We start from the raw sequence: 20679 nt of genomic DNA on the forward strand, positions 1-20679 counted from the left end.
CTATGAACAATAGTTGACTCTGTCTTCCGAAAGTCGACTAAGAATAATCGATTATCCGGTTTTTGCACAGTCAATAGTCGACTACGACTTTTAGAAATTTTACGGTTAATAATCGATTAATCGATTAACCGAAATCGATTTTACGTATCCCTAATGCCATGTTCATACTAGAATTTGAATCACGTAGTTCGTTCTCATAATTACGTACACGAATTAACCCGTTCATACGACATGGTACACAATTCATAGCAACATGATTCATATTTTCATACTTTTTATTTTCTGATTTTAAGGATAGTTTCATCAAAAAGACGAGTAAAATTAATTGATATGAACTGAAAAACTATTTGTCCTTCTTTCAGATATCTATTTAATATTTAATTACATTATTTTCATTCATCTTTTCTATTTTTTCTCACAATTTTGGTGTTTTCAGCAAATAAAAATATTTTTCTATTTTCAAAATTAACGAGAGAGACGCCTGCCAAAATAACATTTTGGTATACACACTTTCTGGCAGGCATTTGATTTTTGTTTTTAAATTTGTACGCGAATTTGAAACGATGGACAAGAAATGCAACTGCAATAAACGAAAATAGAAAATTTGCTATGATTTGAATGTTTATTAGTCCTTAAACCGTTTACTTTTCATTCAGCTTTTGCAGTTTTACTAAAAATTTTTGGGTTTTTAATAAATTTTAAATTTTATATTTTTCCTGTCATAATTAATTTATTTCGATAAATTCTCTCATTTGTTAGAGATGGGACATATTTTATCGTCGTTCTGAGAGTAATTTAAATTGAACAAAGTACACAAATCGTTGTTCGTTCTCAAAATTTTGTATGGGAAATGAAGTAATTATATCGTAATTTGGAGTCGAACAACGAATAGAGAACGAATTACCGTCAGTCTGAACAAGGCATAAGCACTACCTCTAATCAAATCAGCAACAGTTGAAAACAATGTTGCTTGGAGACAGACACTTGTTATTTTTTCAAAACTTTAAATTTTTTTGTTCAATTAAACAGAATTTTTGACAGCAACACCACTTTATTCTGGAAACACTTGAAAAACGGTAGTGAAAATGTCGTTGACCCTTGAGGAGATCTGCAATAAACTGCAGTCCACCGAAAGACGAGTCAAGTTGGACGCACTGCAAGATTTGCAAAGTAAATGTGAAAATCGCAAAGAATACAATGACGAAAAGATATTGGAAATCTACGACGAATGCTACCTTCATTTGCTGAAATGTTACAGTGATAGGTTTGAAAGTGTTCGCGACAAATCTGTGGAAACAGTCAATGAATTTATGGAGCGTTTACCTCCGAATGACTACCATTTGCTTAATATTGTCTCGAGTTTGGCTGAATGTTTGGGACAGCAAGAGACCTTAGAAGAAAGTGAAGAAATTCGTTTGTGTTTTATGATTCAGTTGAACAAACTGATGGAACGTTATATTCACACTGGAAACAAGTGTTCAATTCAAGGATGTCTAGAAGATATTGTACGAATTCTTCTTAAAGTTCTGAAAGATCCGTATCCAGCTGTACAGAAAGAAGCGTGTAAATGTGTGGCTCTGATCGCACCCTCGAGTGATAGCTACATTTTTCAAAAGTATGCTGAACCTTTGGCAAAGGCACTTTATGGAATGCTAAATCACAAACATTCACAGGCACGTATAGCCTCAGTCAATGCTCTGGGTTATGTAGCTTTACATATTGATGCTGGGGAAGCTTTGTCACAATTATTAATGGAAGTTTCCCCACTTCTTATGGACTCAATGCCTTTAGTTCGTCGGGAATGTGGTGAATTGGGTGTTAGACTTTTACTGGAGCTTCGAGACCGTTACTCGTATTTTGAGAGAATAATACCGTTGGTGCTGTGTTGGTAAGATATGTTTTTGTCATATTGCTACGTTCAACTTGCTGTATATCTATTATATTTTCAGCCTAAAAGATGAATCGCCGGAAGTACGAGACTACATATTACCATTGTGGGTAAAATGTGGAAAGCAATATTTCGATGAAAATGAAACTGAACTGAGTAAACAGGAAATAGCCGATATAATACCAGAAAATTATCCAGCCAATGTTCAACGTCCTACAATTGGCTGTCGTGCTATTGTTCAACGATCATTGCGCCTACTTAAACTGATAACAAGAGAGTCCTCCGATTGGAAAGAAAATGTTCGCCTTCATTCCCTTAAGTTGTTATATCAATTTGTGTTGCACGCTGAAGCTGCGATGACGGCAAAATTCTTCGAAATTTATCCTGATGTTGCAAGGGCTTGCCGCGACAATGTAAACATTGTTGTACAACAAGCTTGCAATCTTGCTGATTTAATGGGTCGTTTATTAAATTACAGTGATTGGTGTGAACATGGCTTCGAAGGTTTAGAAAAAAATGCCAAAGAAGGCTATTTAAAATGTTTCTACCACATGTATTCATCTGCTTTGAATATAAAGTTTGATGACCATTTGCGTTTAATGCAGTTACTGGTTCAGCCTGATTTCTCCCAAACACTGAAATGCGGACTTCAAATGTATATATTAAAGATGGTTGAAACTGTTTTGAATAAGACCGAAAGAGAGGCTAGTTATTCAACAGATTGCTCCTCAGATTTGTTTGAAAAATTGGATACTTTGCACAGAAATTGTTATATTTCCACAATTAAAGTAATGGCCTTATCTTTGGAATCGGAACAAAGTAATAGCGAAGAGTTGCAAGTAATGGGGTGGGCTCTATTTGAGAGGATTTGTAAACGCTATGATTTTACAATAGACGACTTACATGAAAAATATTTCAAACACGCTTTGGATTATGTTGAAAATATAGATGCACATTTGGATGCTTTAAGTGAACCCATCTTGCTATTTTATGGCCTGGTAAAATTGGGCAAATTTCGGGAACCTTACATAAACCGTTTACAAGAAAAGATAAATATTGTTTTTGAACATTGTGCAGACGAATCCAAAGTTAAAATATTTACTGCCGTTTCCATAGCAATGTTAGATTGGCACAAAACACTTCGAAGGCCCTTAAATCGTAGCTGTGAACTTTTGAAAGAGTTTTTAGAAGTTGTTATTGAGCCGCATCTAATCTGGAAAGCAGGAGCTAATGCAGAAGCCATGCGATCTCTGGCTACAGCTACTCTTTGCGCAATATCACAAGGTGCGCCAGAAGAAGCACATTGTATTTTGCCTGGCTTGTCAAAATATATTCCTAGTCTATTAGAAGATCATTCTGTGTCAACACGTCACTATACCATTAAATCCTTGTGTAATTTTGGTCCAATACCATTGGAAGAAATAAAACCAATAGCATATGGTAAGTAAATATCGTTTTGAGTAGACGGCTATTTATATAAAACTTGTTTCAGGTTGTTTGCAACGTTTAGATGATGCCTCGGCGGGTATAAGAATTTTAGCAGTTTCTGTTATTCCTAAATTGGAACCTGTTGTTGAGAATAAACATAGTGAAGTTACTGATCAGCAGAGTGCTTCTAAAACAGCCTATAATCATGACATGTGGCTTGCATTTATAAAGCAGACCATGGATATGTTGTTCTTACATTACGATAACCCAGAGATACGTCTGCAGTCGGTGATAAAAGGTAAATATTAATAAATCAATGCGGACAATAACTCCTATTGGATTGGGGTCTTTCTACATTGTCATTACGGTTAATTAATCCTTCGCTTTCCTTATTTCAGAAACGATTATGGAGCTGACGAAACGCTACCCTGAAATTTCTAAGGAAAGCTATGAACGAACGTTAAACAAAACGTATAACAATTTTAATTTGAAATCCCTCGAATCTGAGCTACCATTTATTAAGTGATTTAGTAAAAACCACAAGATTTTGACAAATATGCAGATTGCCTTTAATTTAAAATAATTATCTTAGCATTTATTTTTAATAAAACAAACTAATTTAGCACGAAACAATTTTTGTTGATATCTTTGATCTACCACATAGCCCTCTGGACACCAGACAATTTATTATAATCGGCCAAATGGCGCCACACAATACGGCTTAAACGATATTTGTGAACAACACCGCGAGATCTTGACGTTAGGGCACAACGTTCACGAACACGCACTAGACAGGAATCTCTGGGAAATGCGGCAATTTCAGCATCAGCGATTTCTCGCAATTCAACTGGCAGTATGTCATTCTTCCGCAATGCATTTACCCGCAAACGTTCCTTGGCATGTTCCGTGACACATTTCCGGCGTTTTACATCACGAATCATTTTCCAATCAGCCCATTTGTTGCGTACTTGTTGGAACTGAAATTATACAATAAATATAGATTGGAATATACAAAATTCAATTGAAATCTTACCCCACAACCGGCAAATTGTAGTGATTGACTAACAAAACTTCCAGCTTTAGTCAGGGAATTCATTTTTGCTCCTGATTTGGTTACTCCTGGTTTCGATGGATCTGCATGCACTCGTAATAAAATAATAGAAAACTAGGGATACGTAAGACGAGTTAACGAAGATTCTCTGAGATTCTATCCAATTTCGTAGCTGCTCATTTGTTTTGACATAAAACAGCTGATGGTAAAATCAGTGTTGGTAAACACTGTTTTTAAATTCATTACGTCAAAAACAATATTTGCGAACCATAATTTAAACAAACGAAATAAGTAAATTTTATTAAAAATTAAAAAGGAATTTTACATATATTTTTATGAGAAATAAAAATAACATTTTTAAAATAATTTTTTTAATATTTGACAGTTACTGTTCACTGGACACTGTTTTTGTAATTGTCATTTTCTTTTGATTTGACATTTCTCTAGTTTCTCATTTGGTGGTAGTGGTAAATTTAGAGGTGTTTCTTTTGAATGTGTGTGTGTATATTTTGTGTGATTCGTTTTTCAACCAGTGACAGTGACCAGTGGAAACCTCGAATTTACTCGTGGTTCCACATAAAATAGATCAAAAGAAAAGGAAGATTGTGAACCTAGCCAGAGGAATAGCACTAGCTCTAGGCAAACAAAGTGAACCAAGTGCGGCTAATCTGGAAAGTTTAATCGAGTGCTGGTGTTATTCTGTAGACGACAAAAAGTGTAAAAGCGTGCGTTCGACCGACTGAGTGCTGTGCTGCTGATTCGTAGAGTGTACCGGTGTTTCTAAAAGAAAATTGTACCATTGAATAGGCAAACTACACGGAAATATGCCTTCCAGCGATCCACTGCCCCCCAAAGAGAGTGCTCTCTTTAGGAAGTTAATGGTATGTTTGAAACAGTAGCCAATTCCATATTCTGCGTGTGTCGCGTTCATGAAGAAGAAAATCGTTTTGTAAGATGTGCTCGCTTTTGGGGTTTATCGTTTGTGTCAAATTCCACCCCCTCCCATTTTCTTTACTTGGTCAATGTTGTGTACATATTGCATTGGTTGAGCACAGGATCATAGGACAGTGGCAAGGTTAATTGAGATTATACTTTATAGTTAAAACTTATTTTAAATTGGGCCCAATTTCTGCCTAAAGATTCTGTGCAAATTTACTTAACATAACCTCAAAGTTGAGGGTGATACCAAGTGGCCCCAAAACGAAAGCAAATAACAATAATTCCATTTATATACATTTGTGTTTGCTCACAGTGTGTTTTCTGCAATTGGTTGGTGTGTCTAGGACAGCTTAAGTTAAAGTTTTTAGCTAATGACTAAATGGTGTGTTATGAAAAGCGTAGACAAATTAGTGTAGGGTACATTCTTTAAGGAGAAAATAAAACAATAATTGCTTCAAATACGTTTGCCCTAGTTTGTAGTATATCGTTGGTTGCATTCTACTATCATCAGACTTGACTTTTATCCATTTAAAACTTACAGGTTGTAGGTATATTTCTTTCTTTATATAATATCAGCTCAGCTTGATGAACATCTTAATCCGGTGTTTTATCATAGCTGTTTACATTTTATTTCAAATCTCTTTGGATCACAGGTGTATGTCAAGCTCATACACCGTAGGAAGTTTTAGGAGAATAAAATATTTTGATCCCAATGCGCAATTATATGCAAGAACCTAGGTTGAAAAGTGAATTAAATGATTTGCTCAGGCTAGTCTAGGAGTTTGTAGTAACATAAGGAAACATTTTCTGATATCAAAAAGTTCATCCTGATTCTTTTCTACGCTAATATATCATTACAGTCTATTTTTCGGAGATTCCGAACATAGTGTGGTGATTTTGGAATGTGGGCGTTTTAACAACTGCACCACGGCCTACGTCACCAAAAAAAGCGGATTTACCGCCACAAATCATACTCTTGTTGCCCCATTTATTTCTACATCAAATTTATCATCAATCAATCGTCATCTTACAACTTTTGTTTTTCTTTTTCAGAAATGTTACGAAATGAAGCAGTACAAAAATGGCCTAAAGTTGGCCAAACAAATTCTCTCAAATCCCAAATATACGGAACATGGAGAAACATTGGCCATGAAGGGTCTGACACTCAATGGTCTGGGTCGCCGAGAAGAGGCCTATAAATATGTGCGTCTAGGTTTACGTAATGACTTGAGATCTCATGTTTGTTGGCACGTCTACGGCTTGCTGCAACGTAGCGATAAAAAATACGATGAAGCCATTAAATGTTATCGCAATGCCTTGAAATGGGAAAAGGATAATTTACAAATTCTCAAAGATTTGTCATTGCTGCAGATACAGATGCGCGATTTGGAAGGCTACAAGGAGACTAGGCATCACTTATTTAAATTGCGACCATCTCAGCATGCATCGTGGATTGGTTTTGCTATGAGCTATCATCTGTTAGGTGATTTAGAAATGGCCAATAGTATATTGGATGCATTTAATCAATCACAAACCTCAATTGTAAGTTCAATGTTTGCTATCTTCGTAAGCGATATACATACATAAGCTGATATATGTTTTTATGCTTTCAGGAACCAAACGACTACCGACACTCTGAACTGCTTTTGTATCAAAATCAAATTCTTGTGGAGGCCGGCAAATACCAGGAAGCCTTGGATCACCTAATCAAGTACGAGAATCAAATGGTAGACAAATTGGCCGTTCAAGAAGCCATGGGCGATTTGTACATAAAAACCGGTCAACACTCTAAGGCTGTGCCCATCTTTGAGGAACTTATCGATCGCAATCCAGAAAACACCCTTTATTATAGCCAATACTTTCTGGCAAAACAAATTTCGGATGCGGATGAAAAATTAAGTGCTTTCAAGAAATTCCAAGAAACCTACCCTCGCGCTATGTGTCCCAAACGTTTGCCCTTGGATGTTGCCACTGGCGATTCTTTCAAAACTGTTCTAGATGACTACCTGAGACGTGGTCTTCGTAAGGGTGTTCCCCCATTGTTTGTCAATGTTCGTTCGCTGCATACACAGCCTGAAAAGGTAGCCGTTATGGAGAAACTTATCCTGCAGTATTATGAAAACTTAACACGCTCCGGCCATTTTTCACGCGAAGATGCTGACAACAATTTGCCTGTTGAACCAGCGTCGGCTGTGGTATGGACACTGTTGTTCCTAGCCCAACACTACGACTACAAACGTGAAACAGATAAGGCCCTGGAGTACATCAATGCTGCTATAGAACACACCCCAACACTGATAGAATTATTTATTGCAAAGGGTCGCATTTACAAACATGCTGGTGACCCGGTGGAGGCATATATGTGGCTTGATGAAGCTCAAAGCATGGACACTGCTGATCGGTACATTAATTCAAAGTGTGCCAAATATATGCTGCGAGCCAACTTAATCAAGGAAGCCGAAGATATATGCGGGAAATTCACGCGCGAAGGTGTCTCGGCCATGGAAAATCTCAATGAAATGCAGTGCATGTGGTTCCAAACAGAATGTGCTTTGGCCTACCAACGCATGGAACGCTGGGGTGAATCCCTTAAGAAGTGTCATGAGGTCGATCGTCATTTTGCCGAGATTATTGAGGATCAATTCGATTTCCATACTTACTGCATGAGAAAAATGACAATGCGTGCCTATGTGGGTCTTTTGAGACTGGAAGATGTTCTGCGTCGTCATCCATTCTACTTTAAGGCAGCCAAATGTGCCATTGAAGTTTATATCCGTCTCTATGACAAACCTCTCAAGTCGGAGGAGACAATTGAGGAAATTGATACAGGTAACTGAGGTTAATTGATTATAAAGAGCTTTAAAAGTTATTATCTAATGTGATTTTGTTTTTCAGAAAATCTGCCTCCATCAGAACTAAAGAAGCTTCGTAGCAAGCAACGCAAGGCCAAGAAGAAAGCCGAACTCGAAAGTGCACAAGCTGCTCAAGCACAAATTAAGCGTGAGCAACATCAAAAGTCGAAACAACAAGCCAATCAAGAGGCCGATCCAGAGGCGCCACAACTTGACGAGTTAATACCCGAAAAACTTGAACGTCCCGATGATCCGCTAGAGAAGGCTATTGAGTTTTTGAAACCACTCCAGCAATTAGCCAAAGAACGCATTGAAACACATTTGCTGGCCTTTGAATTGTACTCGCGCAAGAGTAAAATCTTACTTATGATTCAATCGATTAAACGTGCACTCGCCATTGATGCCGGGCATCCGCAATTGCACAGTTGTATAGTGCGCCTCATGCAAGCACTGCCAATATTGACAAAAGATCTAAATGATGCCGTCAAAACGGTAGTGGATAAAGCCGTTAAAGAACTGATAGGTACTAAGAGTGCTCAACAATTGAACGAAGAGTTCATTGCGAAGCACAGCTCTTCCATAATGCATTTATACGAAGCTGCACGTATCATGTATGAATTGGATGCTGGAAAACAGGATGCGGCCATTAAGTTGATTACCTCATATGATGTAACTAAACTTAAATTGGAGGTGAGTTTTACTAACCGTTTAAAGAAGGGACGATAAAGTTTCAGATTCCACGTGATATTTATTGTTTGTGATATTTGTATATTCCAAAGTGTGACAGGTTAAAAAATGTAGTTGGTTTAGGGCAGTTCTAATTTAAGATTAGCTAGAATCACAGGACAGGTATAGTTCTTATAGATGGGGGTGGGGTTCACAATGTAAATGTTTCCCACGGGTATTTGGATTGGGAAATTGTCTATACAAATTTGTGTCTGGGATGCTCATATGGATGTCAACCAAATAGTTTTCAATTTGCCCAGTATCAACATAGATCTCGGATACACACCCATGCTAAACATATAGATGACATAAATAAGACTCAATAACGTATTTGAAACATTGGTCTGTACTTTAACAAATTAGCAGAGAGTCATGATAACAATCAGATGTTGGATAAGACCACAGACCCTGATATCAAGAGTATATTTATTATGAAAAGTAGGGATAGGCACCATATTTTCTTTTGCATACTTTAGGGAGCTGTGAGTACATGGGATTTTAATTATTTAAATTATGTGTGGAAAGAGGGCACGAGTGTGCCCTTTTCCTTATCGCTGATGTGGAGATAGAACCTTGGAAACCTGGTTTTCAGGAGGAGAATGCAGTTGCAAGTACTAAAACAACAGCAAAAATGTTTAGAAATCTTTTCTATTAGGCAATTATTCTTTGAATACTTTTGTTAAAATTATTTGTTGTTTACTTATCTCCCTTAGGACGCAACAAAGATATTCGAATCGCTGCGCGATGGTATCTTTGGCAGTTGTGAAGATGCAGTTAAGAACTACAAAGAAACCTGTCATAAACATTTTAAATATGCCCGTCTATTTCGTGATAACATAGAGGATACAACAACAGAAAAAACCACCGAAGAGGGTTCAGATGCCGGAAATCATGTCGAAAAAGCTACTGCCGATTTGTAATGCAGTCGCCGCCTCATCAGAACAATTGCCTGGTTTATCCGCAACAATAACAACTACTATTAGAGAAGTACACAATACGATGATGAAGAAGAAGAACCGCAACATCAAAACTTTATTAATTTTTAATGTTAACAAATAAATCAATAAAACCCTACAGCAACTACTTGACTGGACAAACAATTTTAACACCAAATAAAATAACAGCAAATGAACTGTGAACTAAGAGTAACAAACACACATACACATCATACTGGTTTGAATACAAATCATATATTGTTGGAACACCATGGTTGGTCTTTGGCGAATTTATGTTGGCATGTAAATATATTCTTGTGGCAAAGTATAACGTCATGGCTTGTTTTTGTTTTACTTTTGTACTATTTCATTGAAATTGCTACCATGTGGAGCCTAAATTCGACTACCAATATCATTGTGTTTCTCGTAGTAGGAACTAGATGAAACCCAATAAAACAGTAACACGATCATCCAATAATAATCTAAGCTTAATTTTATAACAAAATATTTATGTAGAAATCAAAAGAAATTTTAAATCCTCTATCTCGGTGAATATAATAATTTGGTGAAAGTAAAATAAACGAGTTGTTTCCACGATGTCGTCGTATATACACTTAGGAACGTTTTAAATAATTTAAACAATTTACTACTAACTCGGAAAATTCTTAAGGTTTTGTTTATTCATCATTATCAATTATAATTATCATACATTATTTTTTAGAATTTTTCATTTGACGCTTGATTTGTTACATGTTGATAAAGAAATGAGAAAATGAAAATTGAGAAAATAACATATTTTGTTTTCCTACTCCAAAAAAAAAAAAAGAAAGTAACTGTTGCTATTTACATCCCCACATTACAATCTTGCATATTGTTTTAAATAGCACTTAAAAGAATCGAAATAAAGAGAATTACAATAACAACAACTAAACGAAATATGGAGATCCTAGCATTACAGAACATAACCTAATCAACCAAGCAACCAGAAACACACAAACGCAGAATCCGCAACTCCTTAATTCAAATGAAGAACAAACTAAATTTTAATATATTTTATATATAAACAACCAATATAATTAAAAAACCTAAAAGATGAAAATAATAAAACAAAAACAATAAATAAAAAATCTATTTCTTAGTTATATACCAATAATGAAGAAATACAAAATTCAAAAGATGTTGTGTTCTTAATATGTAATAAACAATTGTGGACAATTGTTGTACGTAGGTACGTCAGCAATTTTCACAAGTTCTGAAAATATTTTCGCATATTGACGCAAGTTCATCATAGAGAAATATTTGGAAAGAACGTTGAAATTATCCAAAGACGGTACATTCGTGATAAAGTTGAGGACTTCACTGCTGAGAAGAAGTTTTCTTTAGGTGTCCGTTAATAATGTTATGTTCAAATTGTATAAGTTATGGCGAATATCATAAATAACACACAATATCCACAATAACACACCATCGACTGAACTATAACTTACCCCCTGTATTTGTAAAAAAAATTTATTGTTCTCACACGAATTGCCAAATTTAGTATATAGATTTACTCGCCTTAGCGCAAATGTGGAACGCTGATTTTTAAATGAGGAATTCTTAACTATATAGAACGTGTCTGCGAAGAATTAGTGGGCCGATTCCGTACAGCGAGGCGAGTCATGTCGCGTCGTCTATCGTCTCTGCGACAAAATTTAAAAAATGCACTACGTACAGCGATAGAAAATAATCGTCGATAACAAGTTATTTTTATTTTTTTTTTATTTTATTTTTATTCGTTAGTAAAAATGAACGGCGACAGCTAATTTGTTGTCGCCGGAAAATGAACATTACGGCGACAAAATTTGACGTCGTCGTGCGACTTTTGCCATACGTAATGGAAAAATTGCAACTGGCAACGCGACACGACTCGCCTCGCTGTACGGAATCGGCCCATAGGTCTGTATGTCATCTAGGGGCTGAGCTATGGATGCCCAAATTATTACGAATATAGACGATGGAACAAAAAATAGTTACAAAAACATATATTTCAATCGGTTTAAATTAAACTAAGAGAACATAGTTCTTTTCCATCTTCATCACAGCTTTAACGTGCGAGAGGGACTTTAAAACAGTGATGAAGATGTTTTAAAGTTCTGTTTGAAGATTACAAATCAAAGTTGATTAGCGTTCCATCTGGTGTTCCACAAGGGAGTCACCTAGGTCCAGTTTTATTCTTACTATTTGTTAATGATTTACCATCATCGGTACACAATTCTAAATTACTTATGTAAGCAGATAATGTTAAAATTTATCTATATATATAAATGAGCTTGGTGATAAGTGATTGACTGACTGACTGACTCATCATCAACGCCCAGCCAAAACGGCTAAAGCTAGGAACTTGAAATTTTACCAGTGGGTCACTGTTGATGCAAATGTGCGAGATAAGGCCGGGTTTTAGAAAATTCGTCCTGGAACCACAAAAAATAACAACAACAAAAATCCTTATTTTTCATTATTATTACGTACTTATTCACTTAGTTGGCCCTCTGCAAGACATGTGTCAAATTAACAATGCTATAACTTCTTGATACCGTAAACGATCACACATAATTTCAAATTTTGTAGTTTACTTCTAGGCGCACTTATTTTATCGTAAACCGCTAAATAATAGAAAGACAAGACATTTGTTATCTTCCATTGCAACTGATGTCGCAGTTGGTGATACGCAAAAAATATAAACCGATCCTGATTTAGTTTTCACATAACAGGTGTCGCACAAAAGATTTTCATTCGTTAAAATACAGTTAGAAAAGATGATTACAAACGATGCATTTGTAAAAATTTTGATTTTCAATTTAAAATTAAAACAAAAATTCTTTCAATAAATGATGTTGGGTTTGTTGAACAAATGAGTTGCTGTTGAAGACAACATTAGGGGAATAAATTCAGAAATCGGCCAGAAATAACAACAACTAAAAACTGTATGGACCTGACTTTTTGGTAATAACTAAATGTTTGCAAATCAATGAAAGTGCAATAAAATTGTGCATATAACCACTATTTATTTGCCATTAAGAATTTTATCGTATATGGAGATGTACAGTCATAACTATTCAATTTCAAAATCTGTAATTTGAAGAAATCGCTAAATAATTAATGAAATCAATAATAGGCCCCAGGAATATAGGAATTTGGAATGGAAATCAAGGTTGGGAAGTGGTGCTTCTAAAAGGAAATGGTTTGGAAAATTGCCAATCATGTGTAAGAAAAATACTAAATGGTACTAAATTTAGTACAATTTAGATTTGGGTGAACGTAAAGAGCTGGAAACCTGAAATTTGGAATTAAGGTTACTGTTGTAGTGTAGGATTGAGATATGAGGGTAGTTTTGGAAATTCGTGCTTATGTGTACGAAAAGTACTAAATAGTACTAAATTTGGTACAATAGGAATTTGGGTGAACGGATAGAGCTGGAATCCTGATATTTGGAGTTGAGATTACTGTTGGAGTGTAGGATTGAAGAACTTTTGGAAATTCGTACTTATGTGTATAAAAAGTACTAAATGGTACAAAATTTGATACAATGGGGATTTGGGTGAACGGATAATAGCTGGAATCTCGAAATTTGGAATTGAGATTACTGGTGGGGTGTAGGATTGAGGTAGTTTTGAAAATTCGTACTTATGGGTACGGAAAGTACTAAATGGTACTAAATTTAGTACAATTTGGATTTGAATGAACGGATAGAGCTGGAAACCTGAAATTTGGAATTAATATTACTGTTGAAGTGTAGGATTGAGATATGAGGGTGGTTTTGGAAATTAGTACTTATGTGTACGGAAAGTACTAAATGGAACTAAATTTTGTATAATGGGTATTTGGGTGAACGGATAGCTCTGGAATCTCGAAATTTGGAACTGAGATTACTGGTGGAGTTTAGTATTGTGGAAGTTTTGGAAATTCGTACATAGGGTACGAAAAATACTAAATAGCACTAAATTTGGTACAGTTTCGATTTGTGTAAACGGATAGAGTTTGATTCCTCAAATTTGGCTGAGGATCACTGATGAAGAGTAAGAAAGATGCACCAAAGGGTTTTTGGAAACTTGAGTGTACGAAAAGTACTAAATGGTACTAAATTTAGTACAATTTGGATTTGGGTGAACGGATAGAGCTGGATTCCTGAAATTTGGAATTGATATTACTGTTGGAGTGTAGGACTGGGGAAGTTTTGGAAATTCTTACTTATGTGAATGAAAAGTACTAAATGGTACTAAATTTGGGACAATGGGGATTTGGGTGAACGAATATAGTTGGAATCTCGAAATTTGGAATTGAGATTACTGGTGGGGTGTAGAATTGAGGTAGTTTTGAAAATTCGTACTTATGGGTACGAAAAGTACTAAATGATACTAAATTTAGTGCAATTTGGATTTGGGTGAACGTATGTATGTAGCTGGAAACCTGAAATTTGGAATTAAGATTACTGTGAAGTGTAGGACTGAGATATGAGGGTGGTTTTGGAAATTGGTACTTATGTGTTCGAAAAGTACTAAATTTGGTACAATAGGGATTCGAGTGAACGGACAGAGCTGGAATCCTGAAATTTGAAATTGAGATTATTGTTGGAGCATAGGATTGGGGAAATTTTGGAAATTCGTATTTATGTGTACGAATAGTACTAAATGGTACTAAATTTATTACAATTTGGATTTGGGTGAACGGATAGAACTGGAATCCTGAATTTTAAGTTTTTTAATTTTATTTATTTTAATTTAAAGTATGAATTTTAGTAAACGGAAAGAGTTAGAATTTGCAACACGTTCGCGGTAGGCTATAGAGGTAGAATTTGGATTTGGGTGACGGATAGTGTTTGAGTCCTGAAATTTGAAATTAGGATAACTATTGGAGTGAAGGACTGAGGTAGTAAGGGTACGAAAATTACTAAGTGGTACTACCTGTGATACAATTTGGATTTGGGGGAACGGATAGAGCTGGAATCCTGGAATTCGGTCAGACTGCTGTTGGTGTATAAGATTGAGATGGAAGTAGTTTTTAAAATTCGTACTTATGGGTACGAAATGTACCAAATGGTACAACTTGGATTTGAGTGCACGGATAGCGCTGGAATCCTGTTGTTTGGAATTATGGTTACTGTTTAAGTGTACAATTTGTTTTTGTGTAAAGGGGTTTTTGGAAATTCGTCGTAGAAAGGTACGAAAAGTGCTAAAGTGTACTAAATATGGAATCCATTGTATTAGGCAAACGCGAAGAGCTAGAATTCTGAAATTTTGAACGAGTGGTCATTGATGGAGAGTTAGGAAGATGTACCAAAGGGTATTTAGAAACTCAACCTATAAGTGTACGAAAGGTACTAAAAGTTTCTAAATTTGGTACCAATTGCATATTTTTAATGGATAAAGCTAGAATCTTCAAATTTGGTATGGGAATCAAGGTTGGGAAATGGCGTTGAAATAAGGAAATGGTTTTGGAAGTTCGTATTTATGATTACGAACAGTAATAAATTTGGATTTGGGTGAATGGATAGAGGTGGAATCCTAAAGTTTTGAATTAAGATTACTGTAGAGGTGTAGGATTGAGATAGTTTTGGAAATTCGTACCTTTGGGTACGGAAAGTACTAAATGGTAATAAATTTGGTACAATTTGGATTTGGATGAACGGAACTAAGATTACTGCTGGACAGTAGAATTGAGGTAGTTTTGGAAATTCGTACTTATGGGTACGAAAACCACTAAATTTGGTACAATTTGAATTTTAGTAAACGGATAGTGTTGGAATTAGGAATTAAGATTACTGTAGGAGTGTAGTATTGAGGAAATTTTGAAAAGTCGTACGTATGGGTACGAGAAGTACTAAATGGTACTAAATATGGTACAATATGGATTTGGGTGAACGGGTAGACCTGGAATCCTGCAATTTTTGTTTGGGAAAGAAATGGTACTAAATTTGATACAATTTGGATTCGGGTGAATTAATAGAGCTGGAATCCTGAAATTTGGAATTACGATTACAGTCGAAGAGTAGGATTCAGGTTGTTTTGAAAAAGCAAACTTATGGTTACGAAAAGTACTAAATGGTACTAAATTTAGTACAATTTGTATGTAGGTGAACGGATAGCGATGCAATGAAAGTATGATTATTGTAGCCCTGTTGCGTTGAGGAAGTTTTGAAAATTGGTACGAAAATTCTAAATTGTTCTAAATTTTGTACAATTTTAATTTGGTTTAACGGATAGAGTTCGAATCCTGAAATTTGGAAGTAAGATTACTACTAAAGTGAAGGATTGAGGTAGTTTTGGAAAATCTTACTTATGGATACGAAGAGTTCGACTTGATACTAAGTTTGGTACAATTTGGAATTGGACGAACGGATACAGCTGGAATCTTGAGATTTGGAATTACTGTAATTATTATGGAATTTACTGTAATTATTTTGTATTAATGTCCGTGTATGGCTGAGATATATCGTCGAAATACGTACCATAAGTATACGAAAATTACTTAATGGTACTCAATTTGTTTTTGGGTGTAGGGACAGTGCTGGAATTTTTATTTTTCGGAGTTAGGGTGTGTATTGGTGTGCAACGTTGATCTCGCTGTTAATGTGTAAGGGTGAGATACGGCTGATCTTTTTGAAAATCGAACTTAAGGGGTACGTACAGTACTAAGATAAAAATAAATATTGATTAAAATTGGTATTAGTGCGACCAAATTTTCAGTGTTTGTCATTTCCATATTATATATTGTTTATTTGTTTTTTATATGCTTTCCGCATACGAAGTAGCGGGCATTTTGCTATTATACTCATAAATCTCAAGAAAGTATTGATCTACTTCAAAACGATCTAAATAGCTTTGCTCTGTGGTGTGATTTTAACAACATGGATTTAAACCTAAAAGATGTAAACATATGTGCTTTACCAGGAATTATCCAATTTCAGGTCATTATAACATAATGGGACAGAGATGTCCGTAGTACCGTTTATTGATCTCGGCATTTTAATGGATCCAAAATTAGATTTTAATAATCACATTATATCAATGGTGAATAAAGCAAATAGTGTATTAGGTTTTATAAAACGATGGGCTAAGGAATTTTCAGATCCATATGTTACTAAGCAATTATTTGTATCCCTTGTTAGGCCCATAATAGAATATGGGTCAGTAATATGGTATCCTTACTATGGAATTTATGCCGATAAAATAGAATCTGTTTAAAAACAGTTCTTACTCTTTGCCTTGAGAAGTTTTCATTGGAATAGTGACTTTGTCCTTCCTCCATACACTAGCAGGTTAAAATTAATACGATTACCCACATTAAAAAGCAGGCGCATAATGATGAACACTATTTTTGTACTTAACATTTTAAATGGCAATATACCTTCAGACGTAGTAGAAATTATCAAATATGTAGTAGAAACTATCAAATATTGTATACTGATTTTCATCGCACGAATTATTTGTCATGTGAACCTGTAAGTAGAATGTGCAGTGATTTCAATTTTTTGTATAGTAACATAGACTTTGGCATGAACATTGACATCATTAAGTCTAGACTAATTTCTTTCTTGAACCCATAAGTTCTTAATCTTAGTAATTATATAAACTAACCGGCTGTTGGAAATATATAGTATAGTAGCTGGTATTCAATGATCACTTAGCATCCACCATTATCCTCGATCGATCCTCCCGATCGATTAAAAAAAATAACTATGTTCACTTGAATGAAAAAGACAGGCAGGATATTCGGCGAATTGTTAAAGCAACGTAACTTTTGTGGTAACATAAAATCTTAAAATTGGTAAAAAATTCAATTCGCCTTGGCGCTTAAATTTGCATCGAGTTTATTTCGACCAAATAAAACAAGATGTTTGCTTACATTTTACAACTACAAAAATTTGTTTTGCCTCGACTCCAACTAACACCGAATTATTCTTATGCTTGTAGTCTGTTCCAGTACTGCAAGAATCTACTAATTTCTACTATTTTTTTCGATAACATAAAGGAAAAAATGTTATCGTAGTAAAAAATAGTAGCTTCTTGCAGGTTCTGGAACAGAGCATTGGTTTACATTTACGAAATCCACTCGATTTCAACTGTCAATTCCATTGATTAAACGTCAAACGAAATCCAATGGATTTCAGATGAGTTTTCATTTGACGTATACGCAAAGGAATTGACAGTTGAAATCGAGTGGATTTCGTAATGTAAACCAGCATTAGGCAAATTACACTGTGCAACAAAATGGAGGTGAAAGTCTGGGTCACGGAAAAATCCTCTTGGGGAAGAAACGCCTTGGTGAGTATATTAAGAACCCCGAAGAACAGATCCGCCGTGAGTCGAACTTCCGCGTTATAGCGTAATGAAGTTTTTGCTAGAGACCCTGTAAGCCATCTGGAATTAGCGTTATATCTTTGTTCACTGTTGACTTAGCTTCATTTTGAGATGACATGTCTAACTCGCTTTCTTCAATGTCCTTTTCGTCCTTTATTTTTATAGCCGCTATAAAAGTGCCCAACCAGGGGTAAGGTCGACAGCCCTACGCTGGACGTTATAAACGACAGTCTAAATAGACAGAGCAGGGTCCTCCTATCCAAGATAGATGAGAGCTTTCTCACATCAACAAATTTGTATGACGAACAGGTCGCCGAGGTAAATGACTCAACCTTAACCAACGAGGAAGAAATAATGGAAACCACCATTATTCCCTCCACAGGTCAAGCTGGGTCGTCACCTCTGTCCGACAAAATCGCTCCTCCAATTTGTTCAGGAGAAAAACCCTCACAGCTTCTTAGACAAACTGCCGTTGATGAAGTTGTCGGAGAGTGCGACGCAGCCATGGAGGTCATGGATGAGTCGCAAAAACCCTCAACCTCAAAACGAGCAAGCAAAGAGGCTATGGATAGGAAAGACTATCGTTTCGCAATCTCGTATTGTGGGCGATTTGTCGATAAGGACCCCAAGACCATCACCGAAAGGGAATTTAAATTGATTAGGACAAACCTTAAGTTTGTGAGGAGATTCGAAAGGAAATATCCTCACCTAACGAGTAAGGATTTCCAAATCAATAAAATTCCCACGTCGAGTGAGGGAGGGTATTCGTTGCGACGGACAGTTCCGGATGACCTGAGAGTGGCCATCATTGACAAGGCTGACCCCAATGGGAGGATCAGCACAAGTCATTGGTTGCAAATCGAGGGTCATCTTAGAGACGTCCTCATCTCAGACGAGGTGGACCGCAGTAAAGTGAGACTCGGTCAGTCTGCCAGTAAGGGTAATGGTTGTTAACTGCGAGAATAAGGAATCTGCAGATTTTCTTAGATCTACGGTTAACAACCTTGATCCTCTTTGGGAGGGGAGTGATTTGGCTGCTGTCAGCATTGCTGAGATTCCGTGTGGGATGGTGACTTCAGTATGGGTCCCCCCTCCATCTATGGAGCTGGACAAAATACTGAAGTTAGTCGAGAGGCAGAACGTCGGTCTTCAGATGGAGAACTGGAGAATTCTCAGCTCCTATCCGAAGAACGGCGGTCTTGTCATTCGCTTTGCAACGGATGATAGCGGGGAAGCCTATTTACGTAGTCGAGAGGGGTTGCTTAACTTTGGATTGGGAAGGTTATGCTTCAAAATCCCAACAAAGCAACAGTAGGAGGTAGGCGACAGCAGCTCAGTGTGGTGCAGATTAATCTGCATCATTGTAAAGCTGCTGCTACCGAACTCCTACTTACTCTCTCGACTTCCAAAATTGATATTGCTCTAGTCCAGGAGCCTTATTTATACAATAATAAGGTTGCTGGACTGAGTAATAACAACTACACTGTCCTCGCTGCCTCGAACGGAGACAAGGTGAGAACATGTGTAGTCGCAAAAAAAAAACCTAAAATTAATGCTTCTCTCTAATTTCAGCAGAGGAGACATCACCACCATAAGGATGGACAGAGGGCATGGAAAACCCCTTATAATGGCCTCTGTCTATATGCCCTATGAAGACCCCGACCCACCCGGCGGTATCGTAAATAATCTAATGGACGAAATGGGGAGCACAGGCCACATCATTCTGGGATGCGATGCAAATGCTCATCACTTCCATTGGGGAAGCAGCGATACCAACACTAGGGGTGAGTCAATTTTCAAATTCATTCTGCAAAACAATTTAAGAATTTGTAATAGGGGTACCACACCCACTTTCCAAAATAGAGTTAGAGGCAAAGTAATTGACATCACCCTAACTAATTTGAAAGACTCCGAAGCTATGGACTGGAAGGTATCTGAAAAGTGCTCTTTTTCAGATCACAAGATGATACTCTTCAAAGTCCCCATAAGTTCGGAGAAACAAAAACCATACAGGAATCCCAGGAGGACAGACTGGAACAATTACAGCTTACAAACGACTTCGGTGTTAAGCAATCCTCAAAGGCTGTCTACATCAAAGGAAGTCGAGGTTGCTGTAAACGATCTAAGTAAGTCCCTTCTGAGGTATTTCGAGGTTTCCTGCCCAATAACCTACTCTGGGAAGAAATCTCAGCCGGTATGGTGGAATAAAGACCTGGCCAGTCTTCGCAAGGCGGCCAGGAAATCATACAACAAAGCCAACAAATCCTCTCTCAGTACAGATTGGGATACCTACAGGGTTAATTTCAATAAGTACAAGAGTGATATTAAAAAGGCTAAACAGAGATCTTGGGCTTGCTTCGCTGAGTCTGTAGAAGGAGTAAACGAAGCTGCCAGGTTTCGTAAGATTCTATCCAAGGATCCCAAACCCATGGGTAGCATCAAACGAGAAAACGGCACGTGGACTAACTCTGGTCTAGAGACTCTAAATCTGCTGTCCGAAGTGCATTTTCCAGGCTGTACT

The 20679-nt window shown here is 36.5% G+C and overlaps 3 protein-coding genes across 3 annotated transcripts; 2 read left to right on the plus strand and 1 right to left on the minus strand.

Annotated features, from left to right (window-relative positions):
- The first annotated feature begins 797 nt into the window (after positions 1-797).
- Positions 798-3946, plus strand: Dnaaf5 (Dynein axonemal assembly factor 5). Its single transcript, XM_073972407.1, has 4 exons — positions 798-1888; positions 1950-3328; positions 3381-3614; positions 3715-3946. The coding sequence occupies exons 1-4, from the start codon at positions 1086-1088 to the stop codon at positions 3840-3842; spliced, it is 2544 nt and encodes an 847-aa protein (XP_073828508.1). The 5' UTR covers positions 798-1085; the 3' UTR covers positions 3843-3946.
- Positions 3885-4508, minus strand: mRpS14 (mitochondrial ribosomal protein S14). Its single transcript, XM_073972411.1, has 2 exons — positions 4350-4508; positions 3885-4293 (listed from the first exon to the last, which is right to left on the minus strand). The coding sequence occupies exons 1-2, from the start codon at positions 4410-4412 to the stop codon at positions 3970-3972; spliced, it is 387 nt and encodes a 128-aa protein (XP_073828512.1). The 5' UTR covers positions 4413-4508; the 3' UTR covers positions 3885-3969.
- Positions 4509-4596: 88 nt separating this feature from the next.
- Positions 4597-10750, plus strand: Naa15-16 (N-alpha-acetyltransferase 15/16). The gene is made up of 5 exons (XM_073972406.1): positions 4597-5248; positions 6360-6848; positions 6920-8135; positions 8202-8848; positions 9598-10750. The coding sequence occupies exons 1-5, from the start codon at positions 5192-5194 to the stop codon at positions 9802-9804; spliced, it is 2616 nt and encodes an 871-aa protein (XP_073828507.1). The 5' UTR covers positions 4597-5191; the 3' UTR covers positions 9805-10750.
- Positions 10751-20679: the final 9929 nt, after the last annotated feature.

Source organism: Musca autumnalis, unplaced genomic scaffold, assembly GCF_047663935.1.
Source record: "Musca autumnalis isolate F117 unplaced genomic scaffold, ASM4766393v1 scaffold_3, whole genome shotgun sequence".
Lineage (NCBI taxonomy): Eukaryota > Metazoa > Arthropoda > Insecta > Diptera > Muscidae > Musca > Musca autumnalis.